General features: G+C 43.7%; 2 protein-coding genes and 1 non-coding gene across 8 annotated transcripts in view; all 3 read right to left on the bottom strand.

Annotated features, from left to right (window-relative positions):
- Positions 1–16,603, bottom strand: part of htt (huntingtin) — a 33,654-nt gene extending 17,051 nt beyond the window's left edge. For 4 of the 5 annotated variants that reach the window (XM_041933150.1, XM_041933154.1, XM_041933149.1 and 1 more), the window contains exons 1-36: positions 16,255–16,603; positions 14,192–14,275; positions 13,646–13,766; positions 13,265–13,324; positions 13,005–13,084; positions 12,572–12,710; positions 12,074–12,215; positions 11,707–11,885; positions 11,419–11,623; positions 10,657–10,734; positions 10,140–10,537; positions 8,061–8,187; positions 7,866–7,981; positions 7,661–7,772; positions 7,048–7,185; positions 6,025–6,183; positions 5,801–5,898; positions 5,581–5,720; positions 5,305–5,368; positions 5,100–5,200; positions 4,744–4,890; positions 4,385–4,505; positions 4,128–4,273; positions 3,762–3,946; positions 3,399–3,622; positions 3,147–3,273; positions 2,931–3,055; positions 2,732–2,842; positions 2,514–2,591; positions 1,594–1,817; positions 1,394–1,472; positions 1,136–1,297; positions 1,001–1,056; positions 693–841; positions 305–441; positions 86–202 (exon numbers count right to left, since the gene is read on the bottom strand). In XM_041933150.1, coding sequence (XP_041789084.1) covers positions 86–202; positions 305–441; positions 693–841; positions 1,001–1,056; positions 1,136–1,297; positions 1,394–1,472; positions 1,594–1,817; positions 2,514–2,591; positions 2,732–2,842; positions 2,931–3,055; positions 3,147–3,273; positions 3,399–3,622; positions 3,762–3,946; positions 4,128–4,273; positions 4,385–4,505; positions 4,744–4,890; positions 5,100–5,200; positions 5,305–5,368; positions 5,581–5,720; positions 5,801–5,898; positions 6,025–6,183; positions 7,048–7,185; positions 7,661–7,772; positions 7,866–7,981; positions 8,061–8,187; positions 10,140–10,537; positions 10,657–10,734; positions 11,419–11,623; positions 11,707–11,885; positions 12,074–12,215; positions 12,572–12,710; positions 13,005–13,084; positions 13,265–13,324; positions 13,646–13,766; positions 14,192–14,275; positions 16,255–16,352 — 4,827 coding nt within the window. In that variant the 5' untranslated portion in view covers positions 16,353–16,603. The remainder of the gene's footprint in view (positions 1–85; positions 203–304; positions 442–692; positions 842–1,000; positions 1,057–1,135; positions 1,298–1,393; positions 1,473–1,593; positions 1,818–2,513; positions 2,592–2,731; positions 2,843–2,930; positions 3,056–3,146; positions 3,274–3,398; positions 3,623–3,761; positions 3,947–4,127; positions 4,274–4,384; positions 4,506–4,743; positions 4,891–5,099; positions 5,201–5,304; positions 5,369–5,580; positions 5,721–5,800; positions 5,899–6,024; positions 6,184–7,047; positions 7,186–7,660; positions 7,773–7,865; positions 7,982–8,060; positions 8,188–10,139; positions 10,538–10,656; positions 10,735–11,418; positions 11,624–11,706; positions 11,886–12,073; positions 12,216–12,571; positions 12,711–13,004; positions 13,085–13,264; positions 13,325–13,645; positions 13,767–14,191; positions 14,276–16,254) is intronic. The other variant, XM_041933151.1, reaches the window with a different exon arrangement.
- LOC121604888 lies at positions 2,314–2,444 on the bottom strand. The gene has a single exon (XR_006006776.1).
- Positions 16,604–20,337: 3,734 nt separating the features above from the next.
- Positions 20,338–24,750, bottom strand: part of grk4 (G protein-coupled receptor kinase 4) — a 38,829-nt gene continuing 34,416 nt past the window's right edge. The window contains exons 13-16 of one of the 2 annotated variants that reach the window (XM_041966721.1): positions 23,470–23,607; positions 22,566–22,703; positions 22,001–22,178; positions 20,338–20,766 (exon numbers count right to left, since the gene is read on the bottom strand). In XM_041966721.1, the coding sequence (XP_041822655.1) occupies positions 22,002–22,178; positions 22,566–22,703; positions 23,470–23,607 (453 nt within the window). In that variant the 3' untranslated portion in view covers positions 20,338–20,766; position 22,001. The remainder of the gene's footprint in view (positions 20,767–22,000; positions 22,179–22,565; positions 22,704–23,469; positions 23,608–24,750) is intronic. The other variant, XM_041966720.1, reaches the window with a different exon arrangement.

Here is a 24,750-nt window from a genome sequence, read left to right as displayed (position 1 = left end):
CCACTGTGTTCAATCTTACAGTACAACAGCTGGACTTGAATTTCTGACTCATCACCAACATGTACACCTGCATGCACTTTCCTACCTGGTGCTTGGCAATCATGGGAAGTATGACGTCAGCAATCTGTCTGGACAATCTCTTCCACTTGTCCTCATTCTCTTTGTGACACTGCTGAAGTACAAGGATGAACATCTCCAACACCTGCAACACACACATGAAAGAAAATTTCAGGTGGAGAAAAGACTTGCTGGGATACTTTGACAATAAGATGCTGTATCTCTTTGAATCCATTTGCAACTGTACCTGATGGTGTTGCACAAGTCTGAGCAGCATGGAAACCACCACTTCTTTCTGTGTATCCAGCTCTTTGCCTGCATCTGCTTTGTTTGAGCCCCTCAGTACAAACAGGTCGTGGACTATTGGCTGTAGGGCTGGGATGGCTGTGGTGGAAGGAGAGTAAAACTTTATTACTTCCACTCTATATCCATGTCAGTTTTATGGTTCTGTTAATGGGGATCATCAGTGTCTCCCCAAGACAAACACTAGGACAAAAGCATGCTTCTCCTCCAGCTACAGTTATGATGAGCTTTTGAGGTTATGCGTTCGTTTGAAGTTTAGTAATGTAGACATCAGCGAAACGTGGAAAAGAGACTATTCTATATGTAGTGTATACTGCTTGTGCTCCTCTCACCGTGTGTAACAGCTTTCCTGCCGCTCGCCATGATGCCGTCACACAGCTGGATGATCTTGGGAATGCTGATTATCTGCTTGGAGTGGTAACGCTCATAAGACAGCAGCACCAGGAAGAAAAAGATGTTGGGAATGATGGCCTCTGAATCTCTGTGCAAGTACAACAGGTATAATTTTAGTTCACAGGATGACATTTGAATATTTACTAGTCACTTATGTAACCAACACATACAAAAAAAAAAGCATGCACTGCAGAAAGGCCTGAGACACAATATATTGCTCTTTTGCAGGATCACAAAGAAAACTTGCCTGAACTGTCCCACTTCAATGTACTCAAACTGCTTCAGGACAAAGCCTATGAACACCTGAAACACAAAAAACATCCTCCTGAGTGAGCTAAATTCCACAAGCTGAAGATGAGCTTTGTTTGTGTTTTTGTTTAACCTGATCTGAGTCCAGGAGGCAGTAGTTAACTCTGAGCTGCACGAGTTGGGCGAGCAGGTCCAGTACTTGTCTCTGCAGGGCCACAGAGGTGCTGGTGGTGTACTGCTTCAAAGCTTTGATTACCAGGGGCTCAAACAGACGAATGTGGTTGTGGATGGCATTCTACAGAAACAAAGATGAAGCAGACTTGATCTTCAACATATTTTTAGACATTCACAATTGTAACTTCAAAAAAAGAGCAGCACAATGGTAGCTTGCCTTGTCTCCTCTGTGGCGTGTTGCATTTGCAATGTTGGACCTTAGCTGGTTCGAAGCTTTTTGCATTACATCAAACCATCTAAAAGTGCAAAAAGAAGGCAGATTCTGTAATGTTTCATGTTTATGTCTGTGCATTTATCTTTAGGCATGTGTGTTCATGCACACAAATAGCAATATGTCTGTGTGCTCTGACAACTGACCCAGAAGTGTCCTGCTCCTGTTCCGCCTGCACCATGTTACGGAGACTAGCATCGGCAAGGGCTTGAGTGAAGTGAGTGTACGGCGCCATGAAGCAGTAGTGGTAGAGGCCTGGTCGCAGGCTGGATGAACCAAGACGGAGAGCCTTGCCCTGAGAACGACTGGGTCCACTCAGTACACCCTCGTACTGGGAGGCCAGGTTGGTGCCAAACAGGGTCTTCAACAGCTAAAGACAGAGAGGTCTTCTTCAGTTACCAACACAAGCAATAGTTTGGATATTTGTTTCATGTGTACTATTTTCATATAGTAAAAATTGTCTTTCATGGGGGTCTTGCAGGATATTCGCACCATTTCCAGCAACCTAATGTTTGTCTTGCTGTTTCACAATCTTTTCCATCCTGAAATTTGTCGGATTAAATTTTGCCTTGTAATTTACACTTTTCTTTGTGAGGGCTAATGTCTCTGCAGGGATAATTACTGTTTACAGAAAAACATCTTTTGTTAAGTCTGACATAAGTCAGATTGGCTGGCTGTGCTTAATGCAATTAAAATGATTGATTTGACTATCATTATGCAAAGCAGAGAATTTATCATCATCATACTTTGTTCTGCATTGCCGATCCTATCTAGCTTCTCTAACAATTAGGAAATTTGCTGCATCTAAAAAGGCACATGCAAAATGGCATCTAGCTAGTATGCTACAAATGTGTAGTGTGTAGAAATATGTATGGAACCATCGCACAGGGAAACCCAATGCCTTTACAGGCCCTGTCGGCAGGAACCAGTCTCACTCTGTGTGGAGTCGCACCGGCTGCAGCACACTGCTCAGTGCTGGAACCATAAAGACTGCCACACACAAACATAAATGTGACAAAACAAAAACAAATCTACAGTCAGAGACATAAACACACAGATTACTGACCTGTTGTACACAAACAGTAGCCATGGTTGGTTCTCTGGAGAAGCAGGACTTCAAGTAGCCCAAGATTTCCTCCACGCACTGACAGAAAATATAGAACATAATTTTAGTCTATTGATTTTAATCGATGTGGAGAATAGTTATACATCGGCTTATATGAATGAAAAAAATTAACTTAATTTGCCTCCATCTAGCCCAATCATCCAGAACCTCATCTTTACCTTGCTGATGTCATGTAGTGTGGCCAGCTCCAGGAGCTGAGACAGAACATCTAGAGTGGCACGCAGGAAGCCTCCAAATTTCTCTTGGCTACTGTGGAGGTCCAGCGTCACCTGGGAGATAAACAACCACCACCAGACTTTAGGCTACTAAAATTTGTAAAAAACACTTTTCTGTTATGATAGAAGTTGTTGTTCTGACCTTGAAGTTGGCATGCGTAGCTTTGAGGACATCGTAGAGCTTGAGGTAGGGTGGGAGGTGGTAGAAGCTGCCAAGGGTGGTAGATTTGTTTATGGCTGTTGACCCTGTGCTGTCTGCCGGCCTTCCTGCTCACAAAAAGCACAACAGACTTCTTAAATATTCACAGACAAGAGATTATGTGTATCTGTAGTAATGAATGTTCAGGTTTGCATGTACCTGTGTTGACCTCATTGCCTTTCTTTGGGCTCATAGGGGCTGCGCTGGGCTCAGCAGCATCCTTCTCCTTGCCTTTTCTTCGGATGGGACTGAGGGATGGGGTGTTGCTTAGGGAGGGGAGGGTGGCCTAAAATGTAGGAAATGGGGTACAAAAAGTGAACTCAATGCAATGGCCTAATATGCCAGTAAAGTGTACTTTTGAAATATTCACTTTAACTACATGCCACCCGAAACAAAAAGAAAGACAGTCACCTTAACTGCTGGTCCAGGTGGTGTGTCATCCAGCACATGGGCACAGATGTTGAGGACCTTCAGCAGGTGGGAGAAAAGCTGCTCCACCATGGCCACCAGGGCGCGCTCCGACAGCCCTGCCCAGGGTTCCTCCATCTTATTTGTGCTTCCACTGGTGTTCGAGCTGCCACTGCTGCCCTCTTCCTCTCCAGCCCAGGGGTTCCGCATGCATTTAGGAGCCACAGCTGGGAACGGGATTAGGAGACTAGTTAATCAATAAAATAGTCACTGCTCTTGTCTGAAAGTTTTGTTTGAGTGAAAAGTGGTATGTTTGAAAATGCATGAACAGCACAGTCAGGTAAAACGTGTATGCATACTACCTACCAGAGAGCAGATTGCCAGAAAGTAAAAGTGCATCCTGGTGTGCAGAGAGATCCAGTGGAAACCAAGCAGAGGAGAGTAAGGAGAGGACCATGTTGGCCATTCCCACTGTCAAAGTCCTCCGCTCAGCATCTGGTATGGATGAGGAGGTGGCTGAAGAGGCTGGGGCGCTGCTGGGCTGTGACACACTGCGGGAAAGAGGACCGCAAACATAAGATAATCAGGTGTGTGTATATCGAGAAAGAGCAATTGAAAGAGGAGCAAGAGTGGTGTGGTGTCTGGCATGAAATCGTGTGGCAGATTATGCTACTAGGACGGCATTAAACCTACAGGCAAAAAATGAATTCATGAGAGAGAGGGTACACAAACCTGAGGGCCCTGCCCCTGCTGCGGTTCAGACTAGAGCGGGAAGAAAAGCTGCTACTGGAGCTAATATAGCCGCAGTGCCAGCCTGTGCTCCAAGTGCACACTGGAAAATTTAAAGCCAGGAGGCACAATGCCTCACAGCAGCCAAACTGCCAAGAGAAGGAAAGGTATTTAAATAGGCTGTCATAAAAAAATAAACATACACCAGAAACTTATTATTCAGTTGGCAAAAAAAGTGTTATGCAGTTCTGTAAACTCACAGTCAAGGCTCTGGAGGTAGAGGAGGTGAAAGCATGGGAGACGGCAGTAACAACTCTGGACAAGTTGTTCTCTAGAGTAACATCAGCCACAGTGTTGGACAAGTTGAAGCCTCTGTACGTCCTGGCAGACAGTGGAAAGAGCAGAGCTGTGATTTTGTCATGAGGTTTGTAACTGAAACACAAACTTTAAAAATAAATAAATTAAAAAAAAAAAACAACTTAAAATGACTGCCAACACCAAACCCCCGATAGTCTATACAGTTGATCCAATGATCTTGAGAATGATGTCTCAGCAAAAGGATGGAAGTGAGCCCATAACATGCGACACCAAAGGAGTGTGTGTCTGTGTGTGCACATACCTAGTGATTGTGCTGACTGTGAACTGGGAGGGGGGTTGTGTCTCATGCATCAACAGCTGCAGGTACACTGAACTCTGGTCCCGGGCAATAGCCACTACTGGGTCCACCTGACCCTGGTCACAGTCATAGAACAACCTGGAAACCAGCCTGGTAGCAAGAGAGGCACAAAGACATGAGGGAAGGGTTAGAGGACAACAAGAAGAGATATTAGAAAAAAAAAAATACAAACATAGGAAAAAAACAAGTGTTTAAATGAATTACACTGAAATCAAATCAAAGTGCTTCTGTGCAATGAAATCCAATCCACAGAAGATGTGCAACATAGACAGTACAGTATATGAGAAGAGACAGTGTACCTGCTGACAGCAGAGGCTGCCACATGCCGGACTCTGGGGTCATCGTCTCCCAACAACTGGATGACCACATCATTCAGGACACGTTCCTGAAGCCGAAGTCGCTACAGAGAGGATTGTGAACAAGTTAGGGACCACAGACTCAGCAAGTCAAGCTGAAAACAAGACTTACATGTCCACAAGAAGAATGGAAGAATGGAGGACTTACTCCAGTGTAGTGATGATCCCCTTTGTGTAAAGTCTCAGTTTTTCTTTCCAGGAAATTAACTAACCTACAAGGATGAAAGAGTGAATATCCTTCATAAGTAATAACAGGTAATACATAAAAAGTTGAGTTATGCTGCATCTTCATTTCAAAAATAAGACATATTTATCATACATTGTAAATGTGTAGGATATAGTGATTTAGAAAGTGAAGTACATGCATGACAGTAAGATGGGTAAGCATGCAGTTACAGTTACAAAAGAAGACAAAGCTTCATACCGGAAGTCCATCTCAGCCAGGGTCTCCAAGAGCTCAGTACGAACAAGCCAATAGGAGGAGTCCCTCAGAGCAAGCAGGTTTATCACCAACTGAAGACCGAGCTCACTCAGGGTGCTGCTGCAGACCGTCATGATGCAGTGCTGAAACACGCATCAAAGAGGTCAGACTCAAATACACAGCAAGCACAGATTGCTAACACACTCAAACAGATCTGTCCTACCCTCACTGCTGAGCAAGTCATCTTGCAGGTGACAGAGGATTCATCTTTCAGAGTTTTCTGGAGCAAAGGCACCAAGTCCACCAGGGACAGAGGGTTACCTGGAGAGCAGCAGGGCAGACGGGTGAGAGAGAACTATTAAATATTACCCAAGCTTTTAATGTGTCAGCACAGAGACAAACACCTGTGCAAATACTCCCCCCTCTACCGCCACCACACACACCAACCTGTTGCACTCTGCACACTGGCCAGCCAGGTGTGTATGTTGTAACGTGTTTTGGTGAGTGCTGCCTGTATGATGGCTCCACAGAGGATAGCTGTGGCCCCTCTGATCTGAGGGTCCCCATGGTCAATGAGGCCCAGCACGTCACTGATATACTGCTGCTCTGCAAGGGCAAAGAGAAAGACAGCAGGGTCAATGGTGGAGCTGAAGACGCAAATACAGTGGTTAATTATTGCATGTTGTAACTGACCAATACTCAAAAATGCACTAGAGGCCTTTTCCACACAAAGTATTTTGACACGTCACAGAGGGTAAAGCACAGGTGTAAATAAAATGAATGGCGAAATTGTACTCCGCTGCTTCAGTTCAGGGTCCTGGTATTGTGCATGCTGGATCACTGCCACAGCTTACTGGGACACTTCAACAGAACCAAGCTCTCGTTAGTGATATTAGCAACACCTGTGCTTTTCCGACTGTTACAAACACCTGCTGTGAAGAAGGCCTATCACTTTAACAGTAGAAACCACTCCCGATTCAAGTGAATGGAGAACCACAGAACAAAAATAAAAAGAAGCTATTTTACCTGCAACAATTCACAGGTGCACCAAAACTCTAAAAACTGAATTTCAAGTGCAGTATTCCCCTCAGGCTTCAAATGTCCATATTGTCATATTCTGTACACTATTGGTCACATTACTCTCATCTAAATGAAAGCCACAATGTGAGATCTTCAAGAGCCATGACGCGCCCACACAGGTGTTGTCACTAATTGCCTGATTACACCTCCTCTCAGGACGTCTCTCTCATTCTCCTGTTAGTTTACTGGTTTATTAAGTCAGCTGACCTCACATGAATCTCAGCATAGCTCCGCCCACCTTCAACCTGAGCAGAAGCCTCATAAGCCAACTAAGTGGCAGCACCTCCCAGAAAATTGTATGCCTGATGCCAGCGATTTTTTTTTTAAATACTGACCTATTCATGTGTCATAACATCTAAATAGTCTTGTCTTGTTTTTTTACGCCCCTACCTTCTAGCGGAATGCCGTCCAGCGGCTCCAGGTAGAGGGAATTAAAGAAGGCTTCAGGATGCAGGGCCGCTGCTGCCCCAACGCAGCTGACCGCCAGAGCCTTCACGCTCACTCGCACCTCCTTGTCAGGGGTCAGACCTGGGGAAATAGCAGAGCAAAGATTGACAGACACACAAATCAATTATGTCAGATACAACAAGACAACATTATAAATACATGGTGTTAAGATTAGCTAAAGTTAAATCTTGTTCCTTGTTTTTAAAATATTGTTCCGTGATAACAAAGTTCTAGGTTACGTAGTTCAAAGTTTTGTATTGTTTTGTATAGTAGTGTCAATATAAATTAATTAGTGGACAACCAAGGAGTAACCCTTATGACAAATCTGCAGCATTTACGCTCATTTTTTTAAGGCTTTCATCATACCCATCTATTGCAAAGATCAAACTAATCAATAAACAAAACTAAAATATAATGGAAAATTGACAGTTTGCTCCAACCTGAGCATCTCAGAAACTGGGATGGTGTCATTGTTTACTTATTTAGATTTATATCAGTCTATTTCTTGGCAAACACAATGAAGTTGTATATTTTGCACAGTTTTGATAACACTCACCGTTCTTTTGTCCTGTCAACAGGAAGGAAGCAGCAAGAAGCCGTACACAGTGCACCAGGGGCTCCACCCCCTGGTCTGTGTAATGTCCAATTGGACCCTTTATCCGTGATGGCTATGAAGTTAGAGACAGACATAATATATTTTGCTTCCTTTACCTTCTGGTGTGAAATACTGGCATGCATTTTTTATGTGGTCGGGCCTTTACCTTGTTGTCAGGTTCTGGTTCAGCAGGTTCGTCCTTCAGTATGAAGCGGTCCACACTGCTGTCTGAACCCTGTCGGTTGTGACCTCGGCCTTCAAAGAGATGAGGCTTGCTGAGAGCTGCACACAGGAACATGAGCATAATGCAAACTTCATATCAATAAGCAGAACATGTCTTCACTGCAAACCACAAACGCACCCAGTGCCGACTGCAGGAATGGTTCTGGGGGTTCCTCTTGGGAGGAAGGTGCTGCTCCTTCATCTTCTTCATCCTGTAGTGTTCCAATCTGCATCCCAGAGTACTGGCTCTCACTGCCATCCAGCACCTTATGCACACACACACACACAGAGCAAACATCTCCAGAGGGGAACTAAACATGCTTTCCAGAAACATCGTATGCAACAAATCTGAAATGCAACCGCATGCAAAGGATACCTAAATAGTTCCAACTCATTCATGGTTGAGTTAGATCTGCTGGGTTGAGGACAACGACACAGCAAAACAAAAGACTGAAACTGCAAGTCAAACAGACATTCCACTTCCAACTCTACTGAATCATGCTTGGGTCAACGCAATTTACAGCAAATCAACTACACACAGGAAAAAGCACAGGCCTGAGAACTGTACAACTGCGGTTGCCACCATTCAACATAGCGAGAGCAAGCTTTTGAAGCAAACTATTCCACTTTGACATGGATTCCTCTTAGATCAAGTAAGAAAGACTTATTTTTACTAGATAAACTACACACACAACATTTTACAGAGAACTAGTTTTCCTAGCAAGATGCATGAAGTACTCTTAATCCAAGAATTTGACATAATTGTTTCTCCAGGTTTGGCCTCTGCTGGAACAAAGGCCTGTCACATTCTCCTTAAGAGGTAGAGGGAACCAAACCTGAAGGAACAGATGTCCTTCATGCTTTTACTTTGAACTTTTCACGTCAAGCCATCAACATGGGATGTTGGGGTTGCTTGTATTTACAACGGTCTTTCAAAAATATCTCATTTTTGGGAGGGAATCACGGGGAACAAGGAAAATAGGGAGGGGCATAATGTATCGTCCCTGACAACACAAGGGGCAAAGGAGGGCAAATTTTGTGCATGGGTTGTGACGAAAAAGCGAACGAAATGAGGAAGAATGAGGAAAGGCAAAAGTTTCCAGACAAGCAAGCCCCTCCCCACTCTGTTCAAAGTGTCCAATCGGCTGACCTTTTCACTAGTGCTAGAGGAGGAGGAGGTGGCATAGAAGGAGGAAGAGGAGGAGAAAGAGAAAGAAGACGACGAAGAGGAAGCAGTGTAGTCGCTGTCTGTGGCATCGGGGCCCTCGGTGGAAGTTGGTGAGGATGGGGGCGGGTCAATCACCCGCGGCAATGGTGTGCGCGACTGCGACGAAGTGGGGAGAAGGATGAAGGAGAGGGGGCAAGACCATAGAGGTAGAACTGTTAGAATGGACAATCTCACACCAAAATGTCTCTGGAGGGGAGCAGGACCACATGACCTGCCTCCCAAAAACCCAAATGATTAAACTAAGTGTGTGATCTCACATGACTTTTCTTATGTATTTTATGGAGCAGTTTTATTATAAAACACTGTTTATGCACCATACAAGATGGGAAAACAGGGGCTTTGCATGCTGCACTCAATTAATTACTTGTTGGCTGCATTAAACACTAACTGCCAGTTCCCAAGGCTTTTAGACTACACAGTACACTGGGCCTGAAGAAAAAGGCCCTCACAAGACTAGCATTTTAGTTCTTTCTAGCTCTTTGAGCGGGGAGTTGTCTATATTGCCAAGTTCTGATATTATCACTTCCAAGATTCACTTCAGGATTATACCCAACATGGGCTTTCAGAAATTATCTAAAGCACACTGCTGTCACAAAAAAACGATTATAATACTGCACAGCATGAGCTGAGGCTAATGGATGTCTGTAACGTAGGATAGAAAGATTAAGGATAATACTATGATTTGGGTAATGAGCTAAAACATGCGAAACCATGATATGGTTTAATGCTTAAAAATGTGGAGAATGGAAAGAAAGAAAATGTTGTCCATTCTACAAATCCTAATTCTATGAAGTGTAGCATAATTCAGAAACCGGGAGCTATGCCATTAGGGACATCAGGGTTCATAAGTAATTACAGCATTACATGGTAATTAATTCCTTCAGTGTCTAGGGAAGCAAGCTGTCCTCTGTATTTCACACAAATACACACATATACACAGGAGTTAAGTACTGTATATTCAAGCTCGCACACCCACAGAGTCACACTGACCAGTTCTGCTACGTCCGAAGGGGTGACAGCTGAGTCTGGTCCCTCTGTGGTGGTCTGGGAGGAGTCGCTTGGTGGAAGTGAGCGATCATTAGTGCCAAGCAGAGCCCCGCCATCTCCTAGGGGCCCTCCCTCTGGCGTGGCATTCTCTGGCGTGGTATAGTCAGCCGTCTCTGGAGTAATATTGGCCCCGCCGCTGGAGCTCCGACTCAGCATTTCCTCTTCGTTGTCATTGGGTGACTCTGGAGTGTCTGACGCAGATGTCCCACCTCCACCCTGCTCCGAGGAGGCGCTGAGGTCCACGGAGTCGCCCGGCTGCAGGGTATGCTGGGAGGAGCGTGGCTGCTCAGTGATGATGTCCACCTGGGCAGCGGAGGAAGCGTCTGCGCCAACCACTGACGCTGAAGGGAGGACATTAAAAGCATATTTTTTATAGCAAAAAAGCAACGTATAGTCGTAAGATCGCCAAAGTTGCGAATTACTTCTTAATCTATTCTGTCTTTTGGTAAGAGCATCTCACCTGTGAAGGAACCAGTGGTGACCTCTGTTCTCTCAGCATCATCCTCCAACCCCTCTTCCTCCCCAGAAAGCATTTTACCTGGAAACAAGTTTAATGTCAAAATGACATCAGCACTAACACCACCTGGGTGGTGCAAATTCACCTTTAACTGCATTAAAAAATAACAACAGAATCTGCCTCAGACTCTCTGACATATAGTGTATACATTAGAAAGTAAATGTTGTCCATCCTTAATAGTATAAGAAGTGGAAGATAATCAACCACCATATGTGACGCAGTCGGAGGTAAATTTGCCCAAATCTTGAAACATCAGCAAGAGGGGAGAGGTGCACACAAGAGATAAATAGACTAGTCACCTCTCTGTTTCCTGAGAAGGAGTGGACTGCAGGAAGACCCTCCCCCCGCTGCAAATGGCAGGAAACAGGAAGTAGAAACAGGGGGTGAGGAGGAGAAAAGCAGCAAAAGCTCAGAAAGACTCATAGGAAACAGAACGATTATTAACAGAAGACAGACATTGAGTTAGCACGCAAGGCCACAAACACAGACCGAAGCAGAAACTAGAGCAGAGCAACAGCAAACTTTGGTTGACTGGCAAAGCTGGCAAAGTCAGTCAGTAAGGGTTAATGAGCTAAAAGCTACCTGAAGCACATACAATGGCCCCCCCAAGAGCCAGGTGAAAACACATTGAACAGCAACATATTACATAGTACAAAAGGGATAACAAGCTTTATGAGCAAAGTCCTGACTAATTGATGTGTTTACCAATGAGCTCCAGGATGCTGCCAGAGCGTGCGCGGCTCTCAGTGTCCTGGCGAAACACAGTGGCGTGTTGGATGCTGCCGGCAGTGATGAGCATGTGCAGAAGCTCCGGTGGGGGAGTCCTGAACATCTGCTGCAGGAGCTCCAGAGCCGCTGTGACCACATTGTGATCCCAGTGCTGGGTGTAGTGTAGGGTCAGCTCGTACACCTTCAGACACAAACACGGAGAAAATTTAGCTAAAGCTCTATGATTACTACACAAAACACACATGATCACTCTCTCCTCTGCACCTGTAGCAGTTGTTCAGGTGTTGGCTGTACGTCAGCCTCCTTCCTCATGACTCCGAAGCTTCCTTTGAGGCTGGTGGTGTTGACTTGTTGCTGCAGCAGAGGCATCAGGTAGCGAAGGGTTAACAGCACCCCCAGAATTAGATGACTGGGGTGCTCCTCATCCACTGGAACAAGTAGACCTGGAAAAGGTGGAAGGTCAGGGTGTGTTTTCTGGTCCTGGGTACTGTTGCTAAAAGCAGTCTGATAGCAAACTACCTCACAAATGCTAGCTTCAATAAGCTTAACTGTTAAGTTACAAACAAGGGAGGTATGAAGGGGCATGTCCAGAGTATGTGTGCAGGCGGGTGTGGGCTTTTGTGTGTCCTACCCAGCAGCACATTAAGGAGCCAGGTGTAGAAGTAGCTGGTGCGTCTGGAGTGTTGGCACACGCTGACGGCCGAGCTGGCTGCTGTCCGTCTGATGGTGGGAGAGCTGGACTTCAGGTTGGCCACAAATGACTTCAGCAACACCTGGGACATAAACAGTTGGACTATGATGAAAGCAAGCTTTCAGGATTTACGGATATGCATATGTCTGCATGCCAGTGGTGTCCTGTGCATAAGTTTGACAGTGCTGTAAGTGAGCAAGCCTCGAATATTAAAAATCTATGGAGCCAAGATGGGAAATATGCACTTTTGAAGAAGGGAACCTCTCTTCAGCTTCTTTTCATTATGACATCCAGGTAAACCAAGTCACACTTAAGAGAAGAAAAGCCAAGATTCCCAAAGAAAAAAGCTAAGGCAAAACAACCATTTGTATGCAAAAATTATCTGAGCCCAAATTTACTTACTCCACATTCTATACAGTTTCTGCTTTGTGTGGATACCTTGATCTCGCCATCATTGGCGAAGTGTCCCAAGGCAGCCATGATCTTGGGCATTGCGGCAGCCAGCGTCTCCTGTACAGTCTCTTCCTGCCGCTTGGTGATTCTGGCGAGGCATGGTAACAGGTTGACCAGGTAGGGTCTGGACCAAAGAGATGGAGGGAAGGAGTGGAATGAAAGCAGAACAAAATAGTAAGAAGCATTTAGAACTGAGTTAGACAGTGATGTGCTTAAGCAAAGCTGACTGTGAGGTATGCAATTACAAAAAAAATTGGTGCTCCTAGTTATAAAAAATAGGAGCGATGTCTCCAAAATGCAGACTTAATAGTCGATGTATTAATCTGTCATTGTACACCAGAATTCCCTGCCCTTCAGGAAGGATATGGTTGTTATGTAAATGGAGCAAGAAACCATTTGCAGGCATTTGACTGTATACCTGCATTTCTGTGGTCTGATGAGGTGGGCAAGCTCAGCAAATCTCCACAAAGCTGCCCTCAGACTCCGAGAGGCACCGTTCTACAGAGACGAACAACACTCATTAACATCATCACAAACACCATTTCTACCATCATACTATCGTTGGGCAAGTGTTTCAATTTTCAAGCATTATGTGAAACTAAATGTCAAATTTTGGTCATTAATCTATGAGAATAACACTATTGGGTAAAAAGTGACTCACAACATATATCTCATTACCTTTTTAATTTCTTTGTACAGCTCCAGCTGGAGTCTAGGCAGGTTTGAGTCCATCAATGCCTGAAGATAAATATCGAAATGATTAACCCTGGCATGAAGAATAAAAACTGCTTAAAAATGTAAAGCAGAAATAATGGTTTGATGTATACTTTGATGGTTAGACTTATATTTTATTGTTTTAAAATTGCTTGATAAGGTGGAACAGATCTGGTCACACCATGTAAAACCTAATCAAGGATCATTGTTCGGGGAATGAACCATGTGCTCAGTGGGTATCAACTCAAAATTAATTGATGACCAACTTATTGTCCTATTACTTAAGAACAAATGAAGGACAATGCTGAAAAGAGTCTTGCTGGAGGGCTACAGGGTCCTGCTCACTTTGATGATTTTATTCAGGCACTCGTCTGCTACCATGCGGACATCTGATTCGCTGTCATCACTGCAGAGCAGGAACATCTCCATGGCGATGCCGAGCAGTTTCTGAAACTCTGGAGACGTTCTGCTCCCAGGACCATAGAGAAGAAGAGTGAGGCAAATGTCATTACGCACACTCAATTCAACAGAACAGAAATTGTTTGTATAGATCAATAATGCTATTCTGAAATGTTCACACATGAAACATTCACATGCATACATTCTTCTATTCAGCTGTATGTCACAAAAAAAGCTTTTCACAGACTATCCCTGAATTCCTGCCTTTCCCTCCATCACCTGCACACACACACATGCACATGCACGCACAACGCAACCATTCTGTCATATTTGGCAACAAATCCTGGTGCAAGCCCAGGCAAAATGAAAGAATTTTTAAAAAAAATCAGAAGTGCTAAAATGTCATGCACCCCAACTCAAGCTAACAAATATTAATCTTAGGTCATTGTTATCTCACACACTGTTAAATGTAAATTAATCAGCATGGCCTACCTCAGAGACTGAGCCACAATATTTTCACATATTGTCAGGCAGTGGGTGACCCTGTCTTTCTTTGTGGTAGCCTGTTCCTTTTTCCTGTCAAAGAGAAAAGGTGGTAAGAACAGGACAGGGGACAGAAAGCAAGAAGCAGCAAAAGACAAGGGGAGGTACAGGCACACCGATAGAATGACTAGAATGAACAACTGGGTTCAGAGACTGAGGAAGTACCCCTGTGAAAATCAACTGCCAGATGTCGGCCCATCTCCAAACAAGATCCCAATTAAATCTCTTGCTATTAGCCAAACAGCCCAATAGACAGAATAGTGAATATAAGAAAGTCAGTGCTGCTCCATAAAGTACTGCAACACTTCTGTAGGTATCAGTGAAAACGAATAAAGAGATGCAAATCAGGATATTTAAATAATCACAGTGTACATTTAAACCAATTCAATCATGATTAAAATGGAGAAATGTCCATATCAAGTGACAAGGCACTTAAGTGTAAACTCACAAGGCCGCAATTTCAGACCTTTTTACTCTGCATCTAATTATAAAGCATATTTTAAAGCAGGCACAGCACAGAGTAAAATCTGGTCTGTTCTGCTCCACAGAATGTAATGTTGGTCAAGCAAAATGTATAAAAAAGCTGAGAGAGACTGCATATATATTCAATAAATTACACCATTAGTGATGCCATTTACGAAACACATGTAATCACTCATGTAATGTCATGGAAACAAGCACAGGATGTAGAGTTGATAAATTAGTACTTGTGCAAATCAAAAATGGAGTCCCCCAAGTATGACTCTTTTTAAACACTACACATTTCATGCAAACATGACAGTACAAGTTGTTCACATAGTAGACTGCTCTGAGATAAGCCGGGTCTGCACTATATCACTCCCCTCATAATAAAACATATGCCAGCTTGGATTTTTGTTCAACTTTCACATGACTTTGCATATATAGTAAAATGATAACTATATCAGAGCAAAGCAGATGTAATTTTTGGAACCAGGCACCACAGCTGCTTTCCAGAAACCCATGGTGGGAGAGACCTGGCTTACCCCTAAGCTAAATCCGTGTTGGCTCACCACATTTAAACTTGAGTTGCAACATCTAATCCTATCCACTATAATAGCTTTTGACCATTACCTGGAGGAGAAGCTGTTACTATTTTGATGCAACATATGCATGCTTAATAACATATGTAAATGTTTGACATTAGTGTAACCTGTCTAACAGTTAATCACCCAAATAAAATGGTTCTTCTATTCAGTAATGAGGAAAAACGATCGATAGAGTGTCTATTGCTGACAGCTGGTGAAAACAGACTGGCAGATGAGCCTGATGCGTTTTAACAGTCACTTTAGAAACTGACAGATGTTTTTTAGGAATGATAGATTTGAAACGGTGGAAAAGATGGTACTGTCACTACTGAAGGTGCAATATGTTCCTTGAGCAGGGTCGCATCAGAAGCAAAGCGTGCAGCCCCGGTCGCTGCAGCACCTCATGCTCCATGAAACTGGATCGGGTGCGATGGACAGGCGTAAATGACGTCAGTGCAGGAGGCTACCACCTACCACCTGGTCATCGGCAAAAGTACGCTAGTTATGATGTCTACCCTTCTGTGCAATTAATTTCAGCATGGCATACTCAAATTATGATGAAGTTTTCAAGACAGGGCTAATTAACTTACTGACACTCGACCTTTTACTTGGTCCCTGACCCTTTTAGCAGGTGCGTGGGCATCTATTAACGGACGCCTCTTACGTTAGCCATCATTCAACTAGTCTGACCACACAAAAAAACTCCCAGGCTCAAATAATGCTAATGATAGGCGAAGGAGCCTCGCGTAGCATTGGTGCAATGTCGTAATTGATGTAGAAAAGCGGAGAAGTTTAAATCACATCTTAGACTCTGCTAGCTTGCATGTTGGCGTAGGTAGCTTCAAGCCAGCTATTAAACCTTGGTTACCTGAGAGGCACTAACGTTAGCTGGCGAGCTAAGCTACCTGTTTAGTTCAGTGGTAGTTAGCTTGCCATGCGATCATCGTTGGACAAAAATTCACTTACTGCCTCTGGACAAGCTCCTCGGCGGTCGGTGGTCCCTGTTGCTGCTGGAATGACTTCAGAGACTCAAAGGCCTTCATCAGTTTCTCCATGGTGGCCATTTTAGCAATCAACCCTAAGCAAGTTAGCTTGGCTAGCTAATATTTACTATGTGAGCTAACTAGCTAGCACAGTAGGGACAAGTTAGCGCACGGAGAGAGCAAGCGGTGCGTAGTGCGACGAGAGTGTTAACACTGCTCGCGACAACTACCACCGGCTCTCCGCCTTCTTTGCGTGCAAGATATCTCCTATTCTTTCACAATTCTATTCCTAAATGAACAAAATGTTGGTATAAGCCATCTTTGATGCAGCATTGCGTTCCCCCGACAAATCAAACCAGGAAGTGGCATATGTGATAGCTTGACAGAGAGGGCAGGGGGGCAAATTCAGCGGCGAATCAGACTGTGGCTTCATGTCATGTGACTTCAGAAGCATCCAATGACTGACTGGTGTTTTTTTTCTTCTGTTGTTATTGTTGGTGTCACGGGACCACTGAAATCCAGATTGTAAAAACACATTTGGCCAAAACCGACGCTGTAGCTGTGGCTGTTGTACGTGCGATGGTGTGACAGTGGGAAGGCAAAGAGAACTTCCTGTGAATCAAATCAAGAAGAAAAACACGTGCATGGAAATCGAACTTATCTGGCTCTCACCTTCACATGCACAATTATACTGTAGTTTATAATATGCACCATCTGTGACTCAGTGGGAGGGGCAGGAAATGAATGGAAAGAAGACCGTTCAATAGGAAGAAATCTAAATTAAATCTTAATCTCAATTTAAATACGCAATAAATTGCTATGTATGCTATGCAAGGGTAAAGGAAGAAGTAGTGAAAACTTTAATGAAGTCTGACATGCTGCAACCATCCTCTGATGCAATCACTGAAGATACATATTGTGGCTTAGACACAAGCAAGGCCACAGTGGCTTGAAACCACTTTCTATTTACTACCTAATTTTCTCCTATCCATGCACAGTTATTCACAACAAACAAATTAATAGATGACACAAAGAAGTCAAGACACAGGTATTTTTATACAAATGGCAGTGTATTATTTCATAATTACAAATGTCAGATATGGTACAACAACCAGTGATACAACTTGTACAAGAATTAACAATGACTGCAGTGGTTGAACGACATGACTGTACAGATACAAAAAAGAAGAAAAATCAAGAAGTTCCTGACCCTGTTTGAATACCAATAACGCATTCGTCATTCCTCCCTTCCTTGAAAATATCACATCTGACATATCTGGAGTGTGAAACCCTGGAGAGCCTCCAGGCATTTATAGGTGGTAATTAGACTCAAGTGACATCAAGGAACTGAGGAGCTCTCACTTCTAAATGCTGCCGGTGAGTGCAGTCCGAGTTTTCGGGGGAGACTCACCATCGCCGCCTTGGAGGAAGGCAGGAGAGAACGAATGCTTGTCATGTATTCAAACAGGGCCAACTCAGCTGGTCACCTTGCCATTTATAAAGTTGTCCTCAGATACCAGTGAGATATGTTGGCACTAGAAGGTCATCATTTACATATACAAGGAGCCTGAAGTATTACAAACCGATACATGCTGGAGTAATAAAACATATGTTTGTTTTTTTTTAAAACAGGCATTACAATGCACTTAGTGCGGACATTCAAAACTGTTGAGCTGTTTAAAGTTCCTTTATGTGAAGGAATTTCTCTCAGAATGGACGGAATGATAAAGAGGTTGAAAAAAGGCGTCAGAACTTAAGTTGGTAATTGGCACATACAATAAAGGCTGACAGTCTTTAAGTAAATTTTTCAGATAACAAAACAAGTTGGATTTACTTAATGTTGCTTTTGGTATCATTGGCAAAAAAGTTAAAGACACTTCCTATAGTCATTGTCAAAACACACCATAGTGCAATGAAACTAAACAGAATTTCTTTACTGCTATATGGATGGTACAAGAGTAAAGTTCAGACAATGACAGAGGCATGGGTGGCAAACACAGTTTAGTTTTCCTGTGAGAGTGAGTGAATGTCTGTTAGAGCTTAGTTACATGTAAGAAATACATAATTTACAAGGTTTTTTTGAGGCTAAAGAGCTAAAAGCCTAAAATCTACATAGGCAAGAAAAATCAGCTTCAAAATGTGCCTGAGAGCAACAAAAAAAAAATAACAAAGACACTCAGAAACTCGAGTGACGACAAGCCAGCGACAGCTCGATGCACACGTTCGATTCCTGATTTCTGATAATGGAATGTGCAGCAGGGGACAATATTTTTTAGAACAAGCCAACTCTCCAAGAGAGAGTTCGTTAACATGATGGGGAATTACATGCGTACCATTTCAAATGCAAGCCGCCTCGAACTAGTTTGAAATTCAATTGAGTGACATTCAAGTCCCGACGTGATTTTGAACAACTGTATTGTTGTACTTCAATGCGTTAGACTGAACAAAAGCTGCATTTGCATACAGTGTAATATATACACACACACAAAGCTAACATGTCCAGATTGGGTATTCACAGCATTAAAACAGGTGTTGGGGAGTAAACAGCGACTGCCTCAAAAGCAAAATGGCATGAAATGCCTCTGAAATGCCAACGAGAACAAACACAAATAGCGATCATCCTGATTAGAACATGTAGGGAAATGTACAGAAAATGGATTTGCTCATGATCAGTTAACTTATTAGGAAACAGTTCTTCTACGATGAAACAAAAGCGCACAACAACTGTGGTTCTGCAAGTGGTCGAGTGCTCCCGCACACGGATGATGGCAACTCTGCAGACAGGAGTTTGAACACGATTTCCCATGTTCCTCCCTGTCTGTGCACATACAAGCAACTGTCTCATTCCTGTGAGGGAGCAACATACAAGGTTTCGATGGAATAGTTAAAGGTGGGCGCCATTTAGATTGAGAATTGTTATTTTCATTTAGTACGAACACAGCTAAAGCCGCAGAGATCTAACTGGAGGTCTACTAGCAGGATATGTGGCCGACAGGCTCCGCGCTATCTATGATCAACAGGCACACAGGCCAAAGCAGGCTGTATCTTGACTCAGCTCAGAGGCTAATAGCTGCTGACAGCTGAATCAATGGAAGTTAGTTTGATGCAACAGCAATTTGTTATCTAGATGAAGCCCTTGTCAGCTGCAGGTCAGATCTCCAATACAGTCCCATCATCATCATCATCATCATCATCATCATCATCAGTCTCTAAGTTCAAATTCAGTCTCCAGTCCACCTGTCCTAGACTTTCTGGTATACTAACCATTTGGGTGGCAAATTACTAGGATATTTCAAGAGAAAGGATCTCAGCTCCGCACACTAAAAACAGGTATATAATAACTGGACACATCAGAAAAAAAAAAAAGACAAGCCAGATAGTACAACAAATGAAGCAGGAAAAAAGGATTAAGATAAATCCCCAAAAACTATTTTGCCTGAGTGAATAATGTAACAGACTTTGACTTAACAGCTGTGCTCCCAAAGGAAACACTGTCTGGCATCTGAAATTAATGTTCTGAGCCTTTTGCAGCTCGTGAGAGATTTTTCGAGAGCCCCAGGAATGATCATTATCAGGCCTTGTATTAGCAGAAAAAGAAAGAAAGCCTCTAATATTTTTAAGATTCTTATTGTTGCACATGCTGACAGAAAGACTGTCAGAAAGAAATCTACCTCTGCTAGAATGGAGTTGGTACAGGCACCCAGAAGACAGTTCACTACACATGCCATCCCGTCCAGGGCGACCCGCCTAACTGGGCTAAAGGAAGGACATGGATTATCACTTCCAAACCAACTTCTATCAAAGGGGGCAGGTGGAGATCTGGGAAACATTGGGAAGGCTTAAGCAGCATGGCATCAACACAGCAAAGTTAGACTGGATTTATTTCCCCTATATCAATTGGATCTATGCGCTTCATTCAGATCTACCTGAGCCTTGGGGAGTGCGGAGGCTAGTCGTTAGTTTGGGACCGGGTGAATCTGAAGTGCTAACAACACGTCACATGGGCCAAATCAATGACAAACATACAGCACACTTAAAAAAAAAAAAAAAAAAAAAAAAAAGGCCTTATGCTACATTGAGAAAAATAAAAAGACTACTGGTACTGTGCTTCTTAAAAAAACTCCCCAATACACATTATCCATACTCATTCCAAAAGAAAATAAACAGGAAATAAAAATGTAATGTATGCATTCAAGTGGTACTTTTATGGCTTTTTGTACAATACAACCTTTAGTGAAAATATACATCTAGACATAAATTCAAGTACAAATGTACAAAATCTTTAAACTCATACTTTTTTCTTTAATTATAATACACTTTTAATACAGCTCATAAATACAGGTCAACATTCACTGAGTTCCTAAGATTTGCGCTCGGTTGGAGTTTGTGGTGAAGTTCAGCGGCGAGGGGGGAGGAGGAGGCGGGTGGAGGGAGTGGTTTAAAGTCGCGAGGGCTCTTCGATCTCGTCGTCACTGTAGCCGCTCTTAAAGCAGACCTGGGAAGGACCAAAAGTGGGGATATATAACTAACATTAGCAACTTTTCACCACACAGCTTCATCATCTCACATGTGCACAGTGATGTCACATTCTGCTGAAAGCCCGACCTTGACTCAACCCCATCACAGGAAGTATTTCTGCAGGTGCCCAGCACTCAAACACACATGTGGGAGCTGGTTCCGAGATAACGCAGGACATGCAACGGAAGCAAGGGCGTAGGTTTGGTAGCAAATAACACTTTGTGGTGAAATTGGCTACTGTGCATTTAATAACAACGGTAGTGTATATAAAAAAACTGCAAATGCTGCATGAATCTGTTTTTATCCACGACTCCTACTTCAAATTGTGTAGATGCCTTCGTTGACACCTGATAATGCTATATTTGTGTTTTTACTACAAAGACTTGCCTTATCTGATTGATGTTCTGTTTGTAACTAGAAAATATGCAGAGGTGGTGGTGAGCAGTGCCTGACTGAAAACAGCCCCAAAACCTCCACCAATAAGATGCATGCAGCACGAGAGGCAAAACTCAGGGTAAAAACAACCACTATGTGCTCACTGTTGCCTGCAAAACTTATTGCTGTGAGCAAATGGTAATAATTAAGAAGGTGACTCAGATGGTGATTTTTTTTTAAATCAACTTGTTGTTTATCTGCATTTTGCCAGTAAGAGAGCAAAGTGATTTTAATAAGAAAACCAAAGTGAAATTCTGTAAGTGCGCTGGACAAAAAGTAGGTTATGAAAGGAGGGGGCCATGATGAGTAGGACATGTCCACCCCGCCTGCAGTGGCGGTTACACCCTTCAATTCAGGGAATGTTCAGAAAGCACAGAACAACATGAAAGGACACTGTAAAAAAAGAACAGGTGAAAGAAAGTGGAAATAAGCTGCGGCTGCAACCAATAAAAGACTTGAGCCACTTTTTTTTACCACTGACAAACATATATCTTTCCACAAACCAGCTTCTCTCAAGAACACAATCCCCATGTTAGAGCTCCTGAGAAAAAGCAGCACAGCAACAAATACAGAAAAGAGTCAGCAAAGGGATTAACAACGGATTTTTCTACCCCGAAGAAAAGGAGAAAGAGAGGCCTTATTCCAACCAACTTTAACTAGGAATGACATAACTGGAAAGAGCAAATTTCACAGGGGCAAAGTTTTCACGTGTTGAGTTTGGACAAGGCCTGGAGGGAAAAAAAAGCGAAGGAAGGAAAGAAGGAAGGAGGAAGTACCTTAGCCCCCACCCCCTCGGACAGTTGGCGGAGCACTAGCACTTGCCTCTCTTCTGAACAGGCGGTAGAAGAAGCCTCTCTTTGGTGGAGGATTAGGCCGGTTCACGTCGAGGTCCGAGCACAGCGTCCCGTCAGTCTCGTAGACGTTGATTTCTTTGAAGCACTCCATCTCGATCATCTACAAAGGACGAGAGGTCCAGTTATTTAACCTGCTCACTTCCACTTCTTGAGGAGTGTGGTTACAGGCCCGTGGGTGTCTTATATTTATAGCACAACGCTCTCTACGGGTAGCTTTTTCGCTGTCCATCTGGATTGGGCATTGAGGCTGTAAATGAACACCTCCACACCTTGTCTCAAACATATTCAGTAACTTGACTCATTCACATGCAATGCCATATTGGCATTTAAAAGCATTTATAGTGATCCATGCCTCTACATCACTCTTAAAGGAAGGTATCCTTCATTAATACATATATTCCTATGTCACCAGTGCTCTACTGCATTGTATCTGTCTTGTTGTGGGACTAAAGGATGACATCATCTCAGTGGCCTGAGCCCGCAGTACCTCGTTCTGCCACGGGATGGAGACACTGCCTGTCACAAACTTGTGGTAGAAGTCATCGTCTGTGGGGTCAAGGTTCACGCCTTTGACGGTGGAGAACTGCTCGATGTCCAGGACGTCTTTACAGTACACGGCCCGAGGCTGAGAGCGAGACAGAGAGAAGAAGAAAGACAAACAGAGAAGAGACGACTGTGAAGAGTCTATTTATTTTGGACGAAAGGGAGAACGCGAAAACCTGAAATGCTTCATATCAGGCGGATATTTAAATGACATGGAAATCTAGAGACGTCTCAGGGCTCTTTTTGCTGCTTTGTTTTGCTCAGCGAGGCCCCACTGCCCTGAATTACTCAAAACAGAAGTGCAGATAACACTATCTACTTTCAACTATTGATCTAACCTCTTGGGTCAGTGACTCTCCCTCACTCGAGCTATTTATGACACTGAAAATGTAATGATTCTAACAGCTTTGTTACTTTAGGGGGAAAAAATCTATGCGGGCAGCACACATTAACAGCTTACAGTAGGTTCATCCAGTCGACTCCATAGTTACACATATTCACACTTCACCATGTTCACCATTAAATCTCCACTGGAGGTGCAGTATTGTGACGATTACCACAGCTTTTATGCTGTAGGAAGCACGGTTTCCATTTTGTCGACCAGTTGGGGAATTCAGACGACGACACTGACATCACACGCCTGCTTCTCACCACCCCCACCAGCTACCACGATAACTAGCTTATACTGGAAGTGTTTGTTTATTTGTGACAATGGTATTTCCTGTATGCTGATTTGCTGCTCACTGAGGTTTCAGGCTACAAGCTGTGAATCGAGTCTGTCCTGTGCAAGTTCACGTGTGTGTGTGTGTGTGTGTGTGTGTGTGTGTGTGTGTGTGTGCTGTTCTTACATCGGGGCTGAAAGGAGGGTCCAGCATGTTGGCCTCCAGACGTTTGAAGTTGATGTTTCTGAAGATGGGGTGCTGTTTGACCTCTATGGCCCCTCGACCCTGGCAACCCAGCCGCTCCTTGGGGTCCTTAGCAAGAAGCTGACACGCAGCAGGAGGAAGAGGAAGAGGCAGCAGAGATTTAAACATCCTGTGTGTTTGCCCAAATGGCTTTGGCACATAGATTTTACCCTAATATATTTCAAATTTCTCATAAAACAAACTTCTGTTTAAGCCAGACTCTCTCTCACGACTCAAGCACTCAAAGAAAGGGAGGGGGCTCCTGTGATGCTGAGTAACGCCTGTCAGATATATGGCTGATCTCTCTGGTCTAATGTATACAAAGCACACACATGGACGTAGTTTCATTTAATCCTCTTGACTTTCTGAATCTGACCCCATGTAATCTAATAAAGACCAACACAAATCCATACACTCAGGGGTTAATGCAGCACCACCATGGATAGAATTAGAGAGCGCCATTGCTGTCTCTATGAGAGCTTCTGGATAATATTACCACCACACCACCTACAGTACAGCAGGCTTCTGAAGTGGATGAGTGCTGTTTAGTGGTTTGGCTACTAGCGGACACTCTCACTGGCCCTGTCGTCACCCAAAAGCTGGTGGCTTTCACAATCAGCAAAGCAATGGCTTCTCACTTTTTCTCCCTTATCTCCCACTTTCACTTTAGTTGGCCTTCGTTTCTCTCGTCTTTGCGCAACTCTTGCCCAATTTACACCACGGTTCAAAGCAGACTCTTAGTTTCTGCTCTTGACAACTCAGATCACTTGTCTATTTTGGGCTGTGGTAATAGCCATCTCTCTGGCATGGAAGAGACTGCCCCCCCACCTTCTTCTGTCTCTCCCCTTCCTTATTATCTTTCTCCCATTTCTTGCTGAAGCCTTTCTTTCTCCCTGCCCCCCCCCAACCACTCCACCTCTCCCCAGGGAGTCTTTGACTCTGCTGAACCTCGGGTCAGAATGTTCCACCGCGTCACACAAATAAACGTCCCTCATCCCCTCCTGCTCAGAGGCAGAGCAGCTCAGTGGCTCCCTGTTGGAGCATGAGACTGTGGAGGACAGGAGGTGAAGCACAGATGGGAACATTTCAAGCCCCTTAAGCCAACTGATCTCCTCAAACCTGCACTAATCAATGTGTTTTTATCAATGTTGGCTTAAATCACTCTTTTGTGAAAGTGCTTGCTCTTAAGAACAACGTCACAGAATTATCAACCAACTCTGCATT

Source organism: Chelmon rostratus, chromosome 3 (genome assembly GCF_017976325.1).
Source record: "Chelmon rostratus isolate fCheRos1 chromosome 3, fCheRos1.pri, whole genome shotgun sequence".
In the NCBI taxonomy this organism is placed as follows: Eukaryota; Metazoa; Chordata; class Actinopteri; order Chaetodontiformes; family Chaetodontidae; genus Chelmon; species Chelmon rostratus.
Note: the sequence above shows the minus strand (reverse complement) of the source record. Positions and strands in the feature narration are given on the sequence as shown.